General features: G+C 43.3%; 1 protein-coding gene across 1 annotated transcript in view; it reads left to right on the forward strand.

Moving 5' to 3' along the window:
• The window catches only part of CALCR (calcitonin receptor), a 459,172-nt gene that overhangs the window by 254,069 nt on the left and 185,364 nt on the right, over positions 1-19,739 (forward strand). The window contains exon 3 of the mRNA XM_073629603.1: positions 17,223-17,376. Within this exon, the coding sequence (XP_073485704.1) occupies positions 17,223-17,376 (154 nt within the window). The remainder of the gene's footprint in view (positions 1-17,222; positions 17,377-19,739) is intronic.

Consider the following 19,739-nt stretch of genomic DNA (forward strand, 5'->3'; position numbering starts at 1 on the left):
GCCCATCATATGCTGCTAGTGTGCCCATCAAATACTGTCAGTCTGCCCATTATATGCTGCCAGTTTGCGCATCACATGCTGCCAATGTGCCCATCATATGCTGCCAGTGTGCCCATTAAATGTTGCCAGTCTGCCCGCTCACACCCCCCCTGCGCGGATGGATCGCGGAATACCCTGGCCCGCTCACACACACCCCCCCCCACAGATGGATTGCGGGAAACACCATGCAGGAGGACCAGCGCTTACCTTGGTAAGGTGTCCTCTTCTCTGGCATCTCCTCTCCAGTCAGCTTCCTCCGCTCTGTCCCACATCTGCCAAAGCGCTGAGCATCCAATAGGGACGCCTGGCGCTTTGGCCAATCAGGAAACAGGTCTTACTGACCTGCCTCCAGATTGGTGGGGAGGCAATGCGGTGTGAAAATAGCGAATATTCATTCGCTATGGTCATACAATTGGTTGGGATCAGTTCACACTCTCTGCGTCCTGAGCCCACCCTTTTTTGAAGCCTATTAGAGCCTCTGGCTCTAATCAGGTGCTTAAAAAAAATACACCCCCTCCCACCCCTACCATAGGAGTCCATGTGTCCAGTCCTGAAAGGGGCCGGGCGCATGGATAAAGAGGCGGCAGCAGGGATAGTGCGCCTACAATGCACAGGCTGCCACTGCTACTGCGCATGCGCAAGGCCCACTCCATTGGAGGAGGAGGAGGGAGCCCTGCGCTGGCGTCATGGGCCGTGGCATGGAGGTACTGTATCCTGTCCTGCCCCCCTGAAAGGTGCCAATTGTGGCACCGGAGGGGGAGAGGAGACAAATGAGCGGAAGTTCCACTTTTGGGTGGAATGCCGCTTTAACAATGTGTTTGATCTGCAGCATCCCCCACCCCACCATGAAAACACTGCACCAGGGGCAGCTGCCCCTCCCCCCCAGTCCTGTAGAAATGCATTAAAAAAAAGCTTATAATACAATAAAAATCATCTCACTTTGATAATGAAATGGAATTCAGCTTTGAACATTGTACGTGACCCAGAATAAAGAAACATTTAATGCGAAATAGATAAAGTTCAGAGCAATCTTCTCTTTCTACATCTCAATGCAAGTTTTTTCGGAGCTGTCAAATTCTGCCCTTTTGAAGGTAAACATAATACCAGTAAAACAGAAGCCAACTTACATATACATACACAGAGGACACTTTTAAAGATGTAGATAGTAAAGGTGCTATTGAATGAACAAAAAAGCATTTTCTTCAGTGCCAATATTATTTGCAAAACTATAAAAGAAGAGCTGGGTTTTTGCTGTAAATGGGTTTGATTACTTTATGTGCTGATTCTATTTGGCGTTCAAAGCAAGCGTAAAGCATTATTAAACTAAAAAACAATTGTATATCGCACCTTACCAATCCTTGGATGTGGTGGCTGCATTTGTTTTTTGGGTTTTTTTAGGCTTTTTTCACCTGGTGATCCGGCCAGGTACATACCTCTTGTATTAGGGTGTCTCCTATGGGATGGAGAAGCTACGGAGACACTTTTGGGCAGCATCATTGTCAGTCTGGGGTGAGAGCAGTGTTGGATGGACTAGAAGATTTAGATGGACTTGACTAATAAAGTTGAACTCTAGCTCACACTCTTTTTTTCCTTTCAGCAGTGGCGGTGTGTCCATAAAGGGCACAGGAGCACCACCCCCTCTCTCCTGGCACCGCTTTATCACCATAGATAGATTCATGCATTGCATGAATCTATCTATGGTCGCCGCTGACACCCCCTATTCAGGTGTCCGGCCCCTTTTCGGGCACCAGGCACCTGAATTACAGCAAGGGGGTGTTTTTTGGAAGCACCTGATTAGGGCCGTAGGCTCTAATAGGCGCCCAAAAAGGTGAGCAGCGGGCGCAATGCTGTGCGTTCGCTGTTCACTCAGCTGTGTGTTGGCAAAGCGAAGGAATTCGCTTTGCTAACACTGAACCGCCTCTCAGCCAATCAGGTGCTTGGGTCTGTTACCGGTCACTTGATTGGATGAAATGTCAGGTGCTGTGATTGGACGCCTGATAGAGAGGATGGAAGAAGACATAGAGGAGCATGCAGGACACCACCGCTGACCCGCTGCGAGAGATTTAAGTGCCGGGCGATGCACACTGGCAGCATTTGATGGGGCACAGTAGCGGCAATTGATGGGCACACTGGCAGCGTTTGATGGGGCATAGTAGCGGCAATTGATGGGCACACTGGCAGAATTTGATGGGGCACAGTAGCGGCAATTGATGAGCACACTGGCAGCGTTTGATGGGGCACAGTAGCAGCAATTGATGAGCACACTGGCAGAATTTGATGGGGCACAGTAGCGGCAATTGATGGGCACACTGGCAGCAATTGATGGGCACACTGGCAGCAATTGATGGGTACAGTAGCTGCGTTTGATGGCACAGTGACTGCGCTTGATGGGCACAGTGGTGGCAATTGATGGGCATAGTAGCTGCGTTTGATGGCACAGTGGCTACAATTGATTTTTTTTTTTTTTTTTCAGTTTGTTTGCGCCCCCTAAAAATTTTGAGCACCAGCCGCCACTGCCTTTCAGGATAACAATTTTACATAAATGAACCAAAGCTGACCATTGTAAGTACCCACGTCAGTGAAAAATTTTTTTTCTCACCCCTGTAATTTCCTGGTGCCCAACCTGCAGCCCGAGGGCCGCATGCAGCCCTTTGGTATATGATGTGCAGTCCTCAGACCTCAGCGGTCTGTAATGGGAACATTAATTGGGGTAATAGCATTGATCTTTACTAATCTCATGTAACATGTTCCCAGCTTTGTATTGTCTTCAGCAGCATATCTCCAGCCAAAAACGTAGCATGTCCACACTCTGACCCTCATTTCATCTATTAGATCTGCAGTCTATGACAGTCTTCTCAAGCATTAAATATAGTATCTCACAAAAGCGATGTACGGTGTGTGATGTATGATGAACGGACAGGCAGCTTACACTGACACTGACAGGTCTTCAGGAGTCTTGCATGGCATCAGAGATCTGCTGATTGCTGGTGCAATGCTTTCCAGGCTCCTAAAACAAAAAATAGTAAAGGCACTTTTTTACCTGCAAAAAAATGTGCATTTATTATTTTTTGTTAAAAGATGAACTTTTCCTTTAACCACTTAAGGACCGGAAGGATTTTCCCCCTTAATGATCAGGCCATTTTTTGCAATACGGCACTGCGTCACCTTTACTAAAAATTGCGCGGCCGTGCAACGCTATACCCAAACAAAATTGACGTCCTTTTTTCCCACAAATAGAGCTTTCTTTTGGTGGTATTTGATCCCCTCTGCGTTTTTTTTTTTTTTTTGCACTAAACCAAACAAGAGTGACAATTTTGAAAATTTCTTGATCAGTTTAGGCTGATATATATTCTTCTACATATTTTTGGTAAAAAAAAATCGCACTAATGCCCCGTACACACGGTCGGACTTTGTTCGGACATTCCGACAACAAAATCCTAGGATTTTTTCCGACGGATGTTGGCTCAAACTTGTCTTGCATGCACACGGTCACACAAAGTTGTCGGAAAATCTGATCGTTCTGAACGCGGTGACGTAAAACACGTACGTCGGGACTATAAACGGGGCAATGGCCAATAGCTTTCATCTCTTTATTTATTCTGAGCATGCGTGGCACTTTGTCCGTCGGATTTGTGTACGCACGATCGGAATTTCCGACAATGGATTTTGTTGTCGGAAAATTTTATATCCTGCTCTCAAACTTTGTGTGTCGGAAAATCCGATGGAAAATGTGTGATGGAGCCTACACACGGTGGGAATTTCCGACAACAAGGTCCTATCACACATTTTCCGTCGGAAAATCCGACCGTGTGTACGGGGCATAAGAGTATATTGATTTGATTAGTTTGTGCAAAAGTTATAGCATTTACAAAATAGGTGATAGATTTATGGCATTTTTATTTACTAGTAATCAGTGATTTTTAGCGGGACTGCAACATTGCGGCGGACAGATCGGACACTTTTTTGGGATCATTGACATTTATACAGTGATCAGACCTAAAAATAGCCACTGATTACTGTATAAATGTCACTGGCAGGGAAGGGGTTAATACTAGGGGGCGATCAAGGGGTTAAATGTGATCCCTTATGTGTGTTCTAACTGTGGGTGGATGGGACTGGCTAGAGGAGGTGACCAATGGCTGTTCGCAATCTTTAGGAGCAACAGATCCGTCTCTCCACCCCTGACATAAGCCGAATGCAATGCACTGTTTAATTGGGCAACTGTGTGGCAAATAATGTTTAATGTTGATAAATGTAAAGTTATGCACTTTATGCACTTGGGGGCTAAGAATATGCATCATACATACTAGGGGGAGTACAACTGGGAGAATCCATAGTGGGGAAGGATCTGGGGGTTTTGGTAGATCATAAGCTTAACTACTTAAGGACCGGGCCTATTTTTCAGACTTGGTGTTTACAAGTTAAAAACAGGTTTTTTTTTTGCTAAAAAATTACTTAGAACCCCCAAACATTATATTTTTTTTTTTTCAGACACCCTAGAGCAGTGGTTCTCAACCTGGGGGTCAAATGATGATTTGCCAGGGGTCACCGAATCCTGGGCTGTTCCTGAAGCCCGCACCGCTCTCCTAGCCTTTTTGCGGCTGCCCATTCAGTTCACGGCATGGCTGGGGGGCAGAGACTAGAGGTCACCTGATTGGTGAGGAATGTGAAGTGGGAGGGGCTGGAGAACCTATCTCCTGGTTTTGGCATAGGTGTCACTGCTACAAAACACCACAAAGTTGGATACACAGTGAGTAACACTACCTGTGGTTATAGTTGCCATTAAAAATCCCCACTACAGTTCTCAGATGACCTTGCTCAAGAGTACCTAAGTTGGCTGATCAGAACTCCCCCAAGCACTGCCACTGATCCCATTCCCTCCACTCCCCCACCAAGGTGTAAGAGAAGGATACAGAATACATGTAAGGGAGAGGAAAAGAGGGGGGGGGGGGACAAAGAAAAAGGGAGAGAAAGAATAAGAGAAAACAAAAAAGACGGCTAGAGAGAGGAATGGGGAAAAAAAACAAGAAATTAGGATAGAGAGGGATAAAAGGAAAAGAAAGGAGAACTAAGAGAAAGAGTTGTACATCCTAAAATGTACCATAAGGGTTTTTAATAATGTACAAGTGGAAGGGACTCAGGGAGCGCTAAATGTCCATGGGTTAGGGGCCCAAATTACTTGTCTTGCCTTGTGCGCTGACAACCCACGCTACGAAAATAATTTTACTGTTAGGGGTCCCCACAACTTGGGAAATTTTATCAAGGGGTCACGGCACTAGGATGATTGAGAAACGCTGCTCTAGAGAATAAAATGGTGATTGTTGCAATATTTTTTGTCATATCGTATTTGCGCAGTGCTCTTACAAGTGCAAATTTTGGGGGGAAAAATACACTTTTTTTAATTAAAAAATAAGACAACAGTAAAGTTAGCCCAATTTTTTTTTATATTGTGAAAGATAATGTTATGCCGAGTAAATAGACACCTAACATGTCACGGTTCAAAATTGCACCTGCTTGTGGAATGGCGACAAACTTTGACCATTACAAATCTCCATAGGCGACGTTTAAAAATTTCTATAGGATTTAAAGACATAACTTTCTTCAAACTACATGCTTCCATACTGGAGGAAGGAGGCAGATTTATCATGCTAGTGGTGGACATTAATAGTATCACCTATACATTGCTAGTTATCTACGCTCCCAATTGGCACCAAATTAGATTTTTACGGAAACTGCTGGCCAAAGCACGCGCAATCCAGAAGGGGCAACTTTTAATATGTGGGGACTTCAACATCCCTATGGACCCAGAAATAGACACCACAGCAAGAAGTTCAAAAAGAAAGACAGATCCTAAAAACTTTCTACTCCAGGAAGACCTTCATGATCCGTGGCGCTGTCTACACACAACCAAAAGAGATTTTACCTTTTTCTCATTTCCCCATAAGACTTATTCGAGAATTGATCGCTTTATTACTGATAGATGACTTTTGCAGAGAGTGGTAAAGGTTCAAATATACAATATTTCGTGGTCTGACCATGTACCAATCTCTATTGAAATCTCAGGTAAAAACATGTCACTGTGGAGGAATAACACCTATGTTTTGTCTAACCTGGGTTATGTAAAAGAATTGAAGAGACAACTGGAGGAATTATTTTCCTTTAATTTGAGCTTCTCTTTAATTTATGGTGCTCTCATAAGGCCTTTGCCAGTGGAATCTTAATTCAGAGAACGAAAAAGGAAAAATGTGCAGATTACATCATTACACGCTGATATTGCCCACCTGGAGAACCTGCATGAGAACACTCCTCATTAATCAACCTTGTCTAAAGTTACACCACATAGAGATGAACTCAAAATAGCACTGATTGCAGACCATGGCAAATTTATAAAGGGGTTAAATCTGGTCTCGTACTCACACAAAAAATAAAGCAGGCAAGAGATTAGCCTCTCAACTTAAGCAAAAACTAACTAAAACAAGGATAGCCCAATTACAACACCACAGCACAGGTAAAATTGCTATTAATCCATCAGATATTGCTCAATCTTTTTGTGAGTACTATGCCTCATTGTACAACCCAAAGGAGGACAAAACCACCCCTCAACCCAAAAAGGAAGATATCTCAGCCTTCCTAGAAAAATTAAACTTACCAGCCTTAGATATAGCTTCACTAGCTCACATTAATCGCCCTATAGAGGAACAAGAAGTAACTAAGGTTATATCCGCTCTCCCACTAAATAAATCACCTGGGATAGGCGGCCTCCCCTCTGAATATTATAAGGCCCTTACCCTGACCCTAAGCCCTTTTTTAGTGAACCTTTTCAACACTGCTGTAACCCTGGAGCAATTCCCAAAGAAAATGCTGGAAACAGTTATAGTAACTCTCTCCAAACCCGGAAAATAATCTATCCATCCTTAGAATTTCAGGCCAATCTCTCTTCTGAACTCTGATTTAAAAATATATGCCAAAATAATAGCAAATAGACTACTAGACCTTACCCCCTTCTCCTTGGCCAAGAATAAGTAGGCTTTGTGAAGGGGAGACAAGCTCCTGATGGAACAAGGAGAATGATTGACCCGATTCACTATGCTGGAACCTATCTGGTGCCTTCTCTTCTCCTTGCTCTGGATGCGGAGAAGGCATTCGACAGGGTACACTGGGAGTACCTATTGCAAGTACTACAGAAATTTGGATTCTCAGGGGCAATATATTCAGCGATCATGTCTTTATATTATAACCCGTCAGCAAGAGTGTTCATATCGGTCACCCTGTCTGGGCCCTTTGATCTTTCAAACAGGACAAGACAGGGCTGTCCCTTGTCCCCTATTATTTTTACATTAGCCATCGAACCCTTTGCGGAAGCCATCAGAGCGGATCCACTCATACAAGGTCTACAGATTGGCACCTATGAGCACAAAATAGGGCTTTTAACTGACGATATTATCTTGTCCATTTCAAACCCTCTAAGCTCCCTTCCTAGAATTCCACAATTAATTGCGGAATTCGGAAGAATTTCCTACTATAAGATCAACTCTAGTAAACGCCAGACCCTTGCCATCGGACAACATCCAGACCAGGTCCACCACTTACAGAAAAATTTCCCCTATTCATGGGGAGATAAATTGATAACATACTTGGGAATTCAATAATCCTTCCCCGTCAAATCTCTGTATGAATCTAATTTCCCTCCACTTCTCACCAGTATTTCTGAGGACTTAAACCAATTGGAAAAAGTTCACCTCTCTTGGCTAGGTAGATCAGCTGCCTTTAAAATGCAGGTACTATCAAAGATTTTGGACATGTTCAGAACTCTCCCAATTCCTATCCCCAACTCTTTCTTTACCAAATGTGATTCTCTTCTACGGAAATTCATTTGGCAGAACAAAAACCTCAGAATTGCCATGAATTCTTTACAGAAGCTGAGAAGATGTGGAGGCATAGGCCTTCCAAATCTTTTAGATTACTACAAAGCATCCTTATTGGACCAACTAAAATTTTGGATCAGCCCCTCTGAGGACAGGTTATGGGTTTCTATAGAACAAACCTTAATAAATCAAAAGGATTTCATGGCTCTATTGGCAGCATCTCTCTTGTCTCCCACTATTAGCAATAAAATGCCTCACCCAACAATAGCAGCTACAGTAGACTCCTGGCGTACTCTCATCTCTTCCCAACAAATTAAAGAAAACTTACACAAATTAGATATGCCTATCCAAACGTATGAATGGCTGATCCCAGGTTTTAAGGTATGAGATTGCCATTCCCGTGGTATAAATTTTTGAAAGTGCATTGAGTAAAGTAGTCTACCCCAGGATATCTATAGAGCTATGCAAATCCAAAATTTACACTTAGTTAATGAATGCAATGACAATATAGCCATACCAGACATCATTTGGCGCTTCTTTCAAGGTAAACCAAATAAACTGGTTCGTGGAATCTCATTCTTCTGTTCCATTTTAGTAGTCCCTCTCTGGAGGCCAAAACATCTGACATGATTAAATGAAAAAAGGAACTGGGTAGTGAATTTTCCCTACCCCAATGACAAAAAGCTATACACTCAAGCTTTTAGCTGTCTACATGTATTGATCATTGGGACATCTACAAAAAAATGTACTATAGGTGGTATATGATCCCGTATAAACTATCCAAAATAACTAGAGATTCCCCCAATACATGTTGGAGAATATGTAATCAAATAGGTACTCTGCACCATATTCTGTGGGGTTGCCCTCATATAGTATCCTTTTGGAAGAAAATTGCTGTTTTAATTAGTGAAATCACTGGGATATTCAAGCCTCTAAACCAGAGTACTGGCTATTCTCAATATAGGAATAGAAGCATTCCAAGTGACAAGCAGTAATCGCCCACATATTGTTTGCAGCTAGGATTTCCCTCACCAGCCGTTGGAATTCTCCAGTAATGCCCATGCTGGAGAACGTAATCTCCTGGGTAAATGTACAGTGTCAATATGAAAAACTTCTAGCACTCAAAAGTCATAAAGCCCAATTGTTTCAGAAACTCTGGAATTCATGGTTACTACTTCACCCTAAGGCCGTCCTAGACCTACATTACATTTAGTTCTATAATTACTGAGGTGTTAGAACCCAACACTGATTGTTAACAAACCAAGTTAATTGCTGGTATATTTTCCCCTTTAGGTTTGTGATTTAATTAGAATAGTTATCCCAATAGACTACCAGGCTATCCAGTGAGGTATCTGCTCTGCAACATGAACCAATCTTCCTAGCCATAGTCAGTTCCCATTAGGGGTGACGAGGAGACTTAAAGCCCAACACTTCCCTTAGTTAAGGACAATACTTATATGATCCACTTTCCGTGGTATTGGATATGTGTTTACGCCTGGAGTACAGTTGTTCTTCTTTGCTTGTGATTGTTTTGTTTTTTTAATTTGTTTTTTTATTACTTCCGTTCCTTATTGTCTTTATTACATGACATTGTAAAACTTTAATAGCTTGTACTTTCTGCTCAATATTCTTCAATAAAAATACCTGAAATAAAAAAAATAATAATTTCTACAGGTTTCTACAGTTTTGAGTTACAGAGGAGGTGCTAGAATTATTGTTCTCGTCCTCTATTGATCGCGGGGATACCTCACATGTGTGGTTTAAACACCGTTTTCATATGCGGGCAGGACTTACGTATGCATACGCTTCTGCGTGCAAGCTCGGAAAGACGGGGTGCTTTAATTTTTTTTTTTTTTTTCTTATTTATTTTACTTTTTATTTTTACACTATCCTTTAAAAAAAAAAAAATGGGTCACTTTTATTCCTATTACAAGGAATGTAAACATCCCTTGTATTAGAAAAAAAGCATGACAGGACCTCTTAAATGTGAGATCTGGGGGTCAAAAAGACCTCAGATCTCATATTTACACTAAAATGCAATAAAATAAATAAATAAACAAATAAATGTTTTGTTTTTTTTTTGTTTTTTTTTACAAAAAAAAAAATTTCCTCTTTAAGACCATTGGGCGGAAGTGACGTTTGGTATGGAGCCGAGTGGGGGCCATTATTCCCTCACTTACCCCAAGGCTGTTGAGGGGACAGGACCCGATCGTCTCCACCGCTACTGATGGCTCCGGTAAGCGGCGGCGGGAGGGGGGCCTTCTCCCACCCCCGATAAAAGTGATATCTCAGCGAATGCGCCGCAGAGACCCCTTTTATCTAAAAGCAGACCACCCGCTGTTGAAGAGGATACCAGGGTTATGGCAGCTAGCTGCTGCCATAACACAACGACGGTGGGCGGTCTGTAAGTAGTTAATAATAGCATGCAATGCCAAGCTGTGGTTTTGAAAGCGAGCAAAGTCCTTTCTTGTATTAAGAGAGGTATGGACTCCTGAGAGAGAGATATCATTTTGTCCCTGTACAAATCATTAATAAGACCTCATCTGGAATATGCAGTTCAGTTTGGGCACCAGTTCTCAAAAAGGATATCAGGGAACTGAAGAAAGTGCAGAGAAGGGCAACCAAACTGATAAGAGGCATGGAGGAGCTCAGCTATGACAAAAGATTAGAGGAACTGAATTTATTCTCTCTGAAGAAGAGGTGATTAAGAGGGGATATAAATACATAAGGGGTTCATATCGTTGTTGAGTTATTCACTGTAAAGGTTTTCTTTTTCATTTTTTTTTTAATAACAAACATGTTATACTTACCTGCTCTGTGCAAAGGTTCTCTTCTTCTGGGGTGCCCCGGTGGCACTCCTGGCTCTTCCTCTTCATCGGGTGCCCCCACGGAAAGCCGCTTTCCCTGGGGACACTCATGCGGGCACGCTCACGAGTCCAGCTGCTGCGTCCATTGACACAGACTGCAGGACTCTGCCCCGCTGCCACACTCTCGTGTCACTGGATTTGATTGACAGCAGTGGGAGCCAATGGCTCCTGCTGCTATTAAGCTATCCAATGAGGACGGAGACAGCAGCTGGAGCTGCTGGGCTCGTGCTCGTCGCTGGAATGGGCAGGTTCAGGTAAGAAAAAGGTGGCTATGTGGGCTGCTACAGCACAGAAAGTTTTTTGCCTTAAAGCATAGAATGGATTAAGGTGAAAGAAAACCTTGAGGGTTTACAACCCCTTTAAGGTGATCACAGAGGACAAGGGGGCACTCTTTATGTCTAGAGGAAAAAGGTGTCCATCATCTCCAAATACGGAAAGGTTTCTTCACAGTAAGAGCTGTGAAAATGTGGATCAGACTCCCTCAAGAGGTGGTTCTGTCCAGCTCAGTAGATTACTTTAAAAAAAGGCCTGGATTCTTTCCTAAGGCTCGGTTCACACTACATGCAGATGTGGCTCCCAGCAGGGGTCCGATGTGTGCTGGTTCACTGTTTTAGGTCCAATTTGAGCCCAAATTTTGGGCTGAATTTGGACCTGAAATGGGCCACAAGACGCACAGGGCTCCTGTGCAAATTCACACTGGAGCCGCATTGGAGAGGTGTGAACCGGCTCCATGGAGAGCCGGTCACATTCTCCTGCTATTGCAAATTGGAATGCGGGGATCCCGCATCCAATTCGCAATAGTGTGAACCCGTCCTTAATGTACATAATATAACTGGGTACTGACATTTGTAGGTAAAGTCGATCCAGGGAAAATCCGATTGCCTATCAGGGATCACCCTGCCTTTGGCCAATTATGGCTCTCTTAGCTGAGGGCGCTGTGATTGGCCAAAGCATGCAGGTCAGGTGAATGCTTTGGCCATTCATCATGCAGCAATACATTGCAATCTTCAGTGCATTATGGGGCATTCCGCAGCGCTCAAATTTGCCGCAAACACCCCAAATGTTCGCTGTTCTGCAAACGGGAGAACACCCCATGTTCGAGTCGAGCTTATGTTCGACCCAAACATCAAGCTCGTCCCTATCTCTCAACTATACCAATTTTAACAGATTCACATTTTGTCAAAGATCCCTGGGGTCAAGTGAACACAATTATGTGCTAATAATTCTCAAATAATGAAGCTGATGTACAGGTAATGAGTGGAGGACAGAGGAGCCTCTTAAAGAAGAAGATACAGGTCTGTGAGAGCCAGAAATCTTGCTGGTTTGTAGGTGACCAAATACTTATTTTCCACCATAATTTGCAAATAAATTCTTTCAAAAATCAGACAATGTGATTGGAAGGTGAACCACCGCCCGAGTCTCAAGTCTTTTGTAGACTCTAACAGGTTTTCTTCTAAGATTGCCCTGTATTTGGCTCCATTCATCTTCCCATCAACTCTGACCAGCTTCCCTGTCCCTGCTGAAGAAAAGCATCCCCACAACATGATGCTGCCACCACCATGTTTCATGGTGGGGATGGTGTGTTCAGGGTGATGTGCAGTGTTAGTTTTCCGCCACACATAGCTTCTTGCTTTCTGGCAAAAAAGTTCAATTTTGGTCTTATCTGACCAGAGCACCTTCTTCCACATGTTTGCTGTGTCCCCCACAAGGCTTCTTGCAAACTGCAAATGGGACTTCTTATGGCTTTTTTCCACAATGACTTTCTTCTTGCCACTCCTCCATAAAGGCCAGATTTGTGAATTGCACGACTAATAGTTGTCCTGTGGACAGATTCTTCCACTTGAGCTGTGGATCTCTGGAGCTCTTCCAGCGTTACCATGGGCCTCTTGGCTCTTCTCTGATGAATGCTCTCCTTACTCAGCCTTTCAGGTTAGGTGGACTGCCATGTCTTGGTAGGTTTTCAGATGTGCCATACTCTTTCCATTTTCGGATGATGGATTGCACAGTGCTCCCTGAAATGTTCAAAGCTTGGGTTTTTTTTATAACCTAACCCTGCTTTAAACTTCTCCACAAATGTATCCCTGGCCTTTCTGGTGTATTCCTTGGCCTTCATGATGCTGTTTGTTCACTAAGGTTCTCTAATAAGCTTCTGAGGGCTTCACAGAACAGCTGTATTTATACTGTGATTAAATTACACACAGGTGGACTCTATTTTCTAATTAGGTGATTTCTGAAGGCAATTAGCTGCATTAGATTTTAGTTGGGGGTATCAGAGTAAAGGGGGTTGAATACAAATGCACGCCACACTTTTCAGATATTTATTTGTAAAAAATTTGGAAAACCATTTATCATTTTCCTTCCGATTCACAATTATATGCCACTTTGTGTTGGTCTATCACATAAAATCCCAATAAAATACATTTGCGTTTTTGGTTGGGACATGAGAAAATGTGGAAAATTTCAGGGGGTATGAATACTTTTTCAAGGCACTGTAGCAGCCTCCTAGTGTAGTGCAGGCTGTTAGGTAAATTTAGTTAGCTCTTCTGTAATCAGTGGAGCAGGGGTTGATTGTTTAGGGCTGCTCGGTGTCTCACAGGCTGCTGCTCTGATTACTTTCCCCTGTATTCTAGAGGATTCTAGAAGTATAGTGGGAGGAAGAACAGAGCAAGCAGCCTGAATATTTATGGAACTTTCAGCCAATCCCTGGGGATGTGTGCCTAGGAGGTGGTGGAAGAGCTCATAAATAGTTTGGGACCTGAGGCGCAGAGGAGCAGAGTTCCTGGGTTAAGTCCTGCTGGAGGAGACCCATGGGGCAGGATTTTATGAAGGTGCCATCTAGAAGACAAGTGTTTAGTACATCAGTTCTGGTGTATCCCATGCTCCCTTACCCCATCCAAGTTCTACATTCAAATAAAACCCCCCAAAAAGACACCCCTGGGTTGTTCTTTTGAGCCAGCTATGTGTATTCAAGCTGGGGGAATAAGGCAAAGTTCACCAGTGGCTCCTTCATGGGTGAACAGATCTGAACAAATTAATGGGGTGGGCAACTACATGGCAAATGAGGTTCAATGTAGAAAAATGTAAAATAATGTATTTGGGTGGCAAAAATATGAATGCAATCTATACACTGGGGGGAGAACCTCTGGGGGAATCTAGGATGAAAAAGGACCTGGGGGTCCTAGTAGATGATAGGCTCAGCAATGACATGCAATGCCAAGCTGCTGTTAACAAAGCAAACAGAATATTGGCATGCATTAAAGAGGGGATCAACTCCAGAGATAAAACGATAATTCACCCACTCTACAAGACTCTGGTCCGGCCGCACCTAGAGTATGCTGTCCAGTTCTGGGCCCCAGTCCTCAGGAAGGATGTACTGGAAATGGAGCGAGTACAAAGAAGGGCAACAAAGCTAATAAAGGGTCTAGAGGATCTTAGTTATGAGGAAAGGTTGCGAGCACTGAACTTATTCTCTCTGGAGAAGAGCCTCTTGAGAGGTGATATGATTTCAATATACAAATACCGTACTAGTGACCCCACAATAGGGAGAAAACTTTTTTGCGGAAGGGAGTTTAACAAGACTCGTGGCCACTCATTAAAATTAGAAAAAAAGAGGTTTAACCTTAAACTATGTAGAGGGTTCTTTACTGTAAGAGAGTCAAGGATGTGGAATTCCCTTCCACAGGCGGTGGTCTCACCGGGGGGCATTGATAGTTTCAAGAAACTATTAGATAAGCACCTGAACGACCACAACATATAGGGATATACAATGTAAAACTGGCATATAATCACACACATGGGTTGGACTTGATGGACTTGTGTCTTTTTTCAACCTCACCTACTATGTGACTATGTAACTATGCCCTACAGATGTATTAATGATTACAGAGCTGTATTTATTTGTATCTCTTATATCTGCCTGGAGATCAGCTTTTAAAGGAACTTGAGAGAAATTAGGTCCTGATCCACCAAGCTGCAGTAGGATTCAAGGCACTTATAGAATATGTAAAGTCAGAACTTTTTTGTACAGTTTGGTTAAAGTAGGGAAGGAACAGTGGCGGCTGGTGGTAAACATTTTTTGGGGTGGGCGATCGGGTTGGTCGGTCAGTTAGGAGCTCGGCACTTACCCCATCTATGGCGGGCAGCGCTTCCTGATGGGCAACGACTTCCCCTGCTCTCATCCTCTGCATCACTCTGGCTTCTCCTTCCCCTCTATGGTGGGCAGCGCTTCCTGATGGGCAACGGCTTCCCCTGCTCTCATCCTCTGCATCACTCTGGCTTCTCCTTCCCCTCTATGGCAGGCAGCGCTTCCTGACTTGCTGCGTCTTCCCCTGCTCTCCTTCTGGGTATCACGGAGACTTCCGCCATGTGTCTCTTCCCTCCTCCTCTTAGGCCAATTGGAATGCTTCTTCTTTTGGCCAATCGGGAAACATGTCTCAGACCTGTCCTTCCTGATTGGCAGAGAAGTGATTTAGTGTGAGAATAGTGAATACTATTATCACACTATTAACTATTATAACTATTCTAACACACCATGGTGGGCTCCGAGTGCAATGCTCTGCACCCAGGGTCCACCCGATTTTGAAGCCTATTAGAGCCTTTGGCTCTAATCGGTGCTTCCAAAAAAAAAAAACCCCACTGTAATTCATGCGCCTGGCATCCTGAAAGGGGCCGGACGCATGGATAGGGGGTGGCGGCAGCAAGGATAGGGGAGGCGGCGCCCGTGCGTCCTTAATGGACGGGCCGCCCTTGGGAAGGAATAAACTTCTGCAAACTCAATACAGATAGGGTTATTTATGTTAAACATTACTCAACAGCCTCCTTAACATTACAAAGCTAGGGAAGCATGGAAGAACTTTTTATAGCAAGTAAAAAGTACCTAAAAAGATAACCAGCCATTATTAACCACTTAGACCTCATACACACTATTAGATTTTCTGCAGATTTTTGTCTTCAGATTTACCAAAACCATATAATATGAGGTCAAACCTTAATGCCCTGTACACATGACCGGTTTTCCCGTCTGAATAAACTCTGAAGGTTTTTCCCGGTTGAGTTCAGACGGAATTCCGCTCAAGCTGTCTTGCATACACACGGTCACACCAAATTCCGACCATCCAGAACGCGGTGACGTCCAACACGTATGACGGACTAGAAAATGAAAGTTCAATAGCCAGTAGCCAATAGCTTCCGTCTAGTACTTGCTTCAGAGCTTGCGTCGTTTTTGGTACGTCGGAACAGCATACAGACGAGAGGTTTTCCCAATAGGAATTGGTTCTGTCTGAAAATTTTTGTTCTCTTTCTAGGTCCGTCAGAATTTTCAACGTAAAAAGTCCGATGGGGCATACACACAATCGGAATCGGAATATGCTATGAAAAGCTCCTGTCTTACTTTTTCTGTCTGACATTCTGCCCGTGTGTACACGGAATAAGAGTTTCAATTTGTATGCAATCAGGCCGGCCCTTGCACTACATGGTTTTGGTAAATCTGAAGACAAAAATCTGCAGAAAATCTAATAGTGTGTATGGGGCCTTAAAGACCTTGCCTTTTTCTGAAGCTTGTTGTTTACAAGTAAAAATCTGTATTTTTTTGCTAGAAAATTGTGTAGAACCCCCAAACATATATATATATATATATATTTTTTTTAGCAGAGACTAGAGAATAAAATGGCGGTCGTTGCAACATTTTTTGTCACGCTGTATTTGCTCTGCGGTCTTTTAAACGCATTTTTTTTTAGAAGAAATACACTTTAATGAATTAAAAAAAACAAAACAGTAAAATTAGCCCAATTTTTTTGTATAATGTGAAAGATGATGTTATGCCAAATAAATAGATACCTAACATGTCAAGCTTTAAAATTGCGCACGCTCGTGGAATGGCGACAAACTACTTTAAAATCTCTATAGGCGACGTTTAAAAAAAAGTATTGGGTCGTCTGCCTTTACATGCACATCCTTCCCAGAAGAGCCATAGCTGTTAAAGCTGCAAAGGGTGGGCTAACTCAATACTGAACCCTGCGGACTAAGACTGGAATGCCATTAAAGTTCATGTGCGTGTAAAGGCAGGTGTCCCAATACTTTTGATAATATAGTGTATGTTAGTCTAGGATGCCTTAATTGCCATGTAGCACATCATAAATGATATCGCAGTTTGATAAAATGGGGCCACACATGACATACTTCTGACCTTCTTTTTAAAATGCTGGTTGGCTGTCTGTCGTGCTTATCTTTTTGGCTTCAGTACATTCTGGGTCACTGACCTTGAACAAGCATGCAGCCATTGAAGTGACAGCTCCTGATTTGCCTACTTATGGGCCAGGAATTGGGAAAGTATTGTGACAGTCAGGCATGTGACATTTTCAGGAGTAGGTCCGCAAGTTTTCCTTTAAGCCCAATAAATGTTGACTCTTTTTTTTTTTCCACTGTTGCTGTAACATATTTGCTTTCTGTGCAGAGAATGGTTCCAGGGCACACTTCTACAGTCAACTATGCCGATCCCACCCTCATGCCCCTCGCCCACGAGGAAGCCATTTCAAGGCAAAGAATCATAAACTCCCAGTTCAAATGTTACGAGAAAATGAAAAGGGATGCGCCGTATTCCAAATCAGGTAAACCACCTTCATCATTTTTCATTTATGTTCTACTATGTTTTCTTTCATTATTGCTGGATTTATTTTTTTATTACAAAGTACTGCAGATTTAGGATTCATTTCTCAGTCCTCCATGGATAACATTTATGTTAAGAAAAAATGTACATTGATGGTCCTTTTTTTAGGGGTTTAAAGCTGAACTCCAGGCAGATTAAAAAAAAAAAAAAATCTGCTGTGTATTTAATTAAAAAAATCCATCTTGAGTGGTCTCTGTAATAGTTAGGGCTCATTTAGACTTGCTTTGACTTTAAAACACATTAAAGCGCCTTTATATCATAAATTACATATCACCATAGTGAAGAAACAAATCAATAAATACATCTTAATTTAAATTATAACAGATACGTGTAGCCAAGTCCCTGGCCTCTCCAGGCCTAATGGTAACCTCCAGGGTTAGGGACAGCTGACATCTTTCTATATAGAGTGGGTTACGAGGCATGGTGGGTGTAATGCAAGGTAGAATAATGGGCGCCAGACACTTCTTGAATGCAAAGAGATTTATTTTCTCCTAAACAGAACTGTGGGAGACAGGGTTGGGACCAGGACACCCTTAAGTAGATGCAATGTTAACCGGCAGACTCTGAGACTTCTATAGGTAGACAGCCATGCAGGGAAAGGAACGCAGCCGGACTCCACGTCTGCATGTGTAGACACGCTGTCGCCTATGGCAACAGTCTTGAACAGTTTCTAACAAAGGTTGTAATGAACTCTTTCACTTCCTCCACAATCTCCTTTTTAGATCTTCACTCCACTGGATCCCCTGAGCTCTTCCAAGCTTCTCACTGAGTATCCTCCTCAAGCGTCACCCCCGCGTCCCTGCTGGGTCCCTAGCTTGGCACTCACAGATACTCCTCAAGCATCACCTCCGCTGGCTGGGTCCCTGGTTTGACACCTGCTGAAGTTTCCCAATTCTTCACCTTCCCCGGTTAGTGAGAATACTACTCTGGTATTTGCTTCAGCTACTTACGGTGGTCCCTGGTAATAAGGTGGTTGGTCCCTTAGTGGCAACAGCTTCCCCTCTACCTCCAACCACGACAGGTTTTCCGGCCGGCAGAACTGTTACTTCTGGTTGGACTGCAAGCCGCAGTCCCAACCCTACGCTGCTCTCTTGCTTCTGGATAGGCCCTCACACAGCCTGGCAGCCAGATGTCCCCGGGTAGGGATGAGCCGAACACCCCCCTGTTCGGTTCGCACCAGAACATGTGAGCAGGCGAAAAATTAGTTTGAACACGTGAACACCGTCAAAGTCTATGGGACTTGAACATGAATAATCAAAAGTGCTAATTTTAAAGGCTTATATGCAAGTTATTGTCATAAAAAGTGTTTGGGGACCTGGGTCCTGCCCCAGGGGACATGGATCAATGCAAAAAAAAGTCTTAAAAACAGCCGTTTTTCGGGAGCAGTGATTTTAATAATGCTTAAAGTAAAACAATAAAAGTGTAATATTCCTTTAAATTTCGTACCTGGGGGGTGTCCATAGTATGCCTGTAAAGGGGCGCATGTTTCCCGTGTTTAGAACAGTCTGACAAAATGACATTTCTAAAGGAATAAAAGTTATTAAAAACTACTCGCGGCTATTAATGAATTGTCGGTCCGGCAATACACATAAAAGTTCATTGATAAAAACAGCATGGGATTCCCCAACAAGGGAACCCCGAACCAAAATTAAGAAAAAAAAATGTGTGGGGTCCCCCGAAATTCCATACCAGGCCCTTCAGGTCTGGTATGGATATTAAGGGGAACCCCGCGCCAAAATTAGAAAAAAAAAATGGTGTGGGGGTCCCCCTCAAAATCCATACCAGACCCTTATCCAAGCACGCAACCTGGCAGGCTGCAGGAAAAGAGGGGGGGACGAGAGAGCGCCTCCCCCTCCTGAACCGTACCATGCCCTCTGGTATGGATTTTTGGGGGGAAACCATGCCATTTTTAAAAAAAAATTTGGCGCGGGGTTCCCCTTAATATCCATACCAGACCTGAACGGCCTGGTATGGAATTTAGGGGGACCCCCACTACATTTATTTTTTTAAATTTTGTTTCGGGGTTTCCCTGTGGGGAAATCCCATGCCGTTTTTATCAATGAACTTTTATGTGTATTGTCGGACCGACAATTCATTAATAGCCGCGAGTTTTAAATTACTTTTTTTCTTGCGCCCCTTTACAGGCATACTATAGACACCCCCCAGGTACGAAATTTAAAGGAATATTACACTTTTATTGTTTCACTTTAAGTATTATTAAAATCACTGCGCCCGAAAAAACGGCCGCTTTTAAAACTCCTTTTTGCATTGATACATGTCCCCTTGGGCAGGACCCGGGTCCCC

Source organism: Aquarana catesbeiana, linkage group LG05 (assembly GCF_042186555.1).
Source record: "Aquarana catesbeiana isolate 2022-GZ linkage group LG05, ASM4218655v1, whole genome shotgun sequence".
Lineage (NCBI taxonomy): Eukaryota > Metazoa > Chordata > Amphibia > Anura > Ranidae > Aquarana > Aquarana catesbeiana.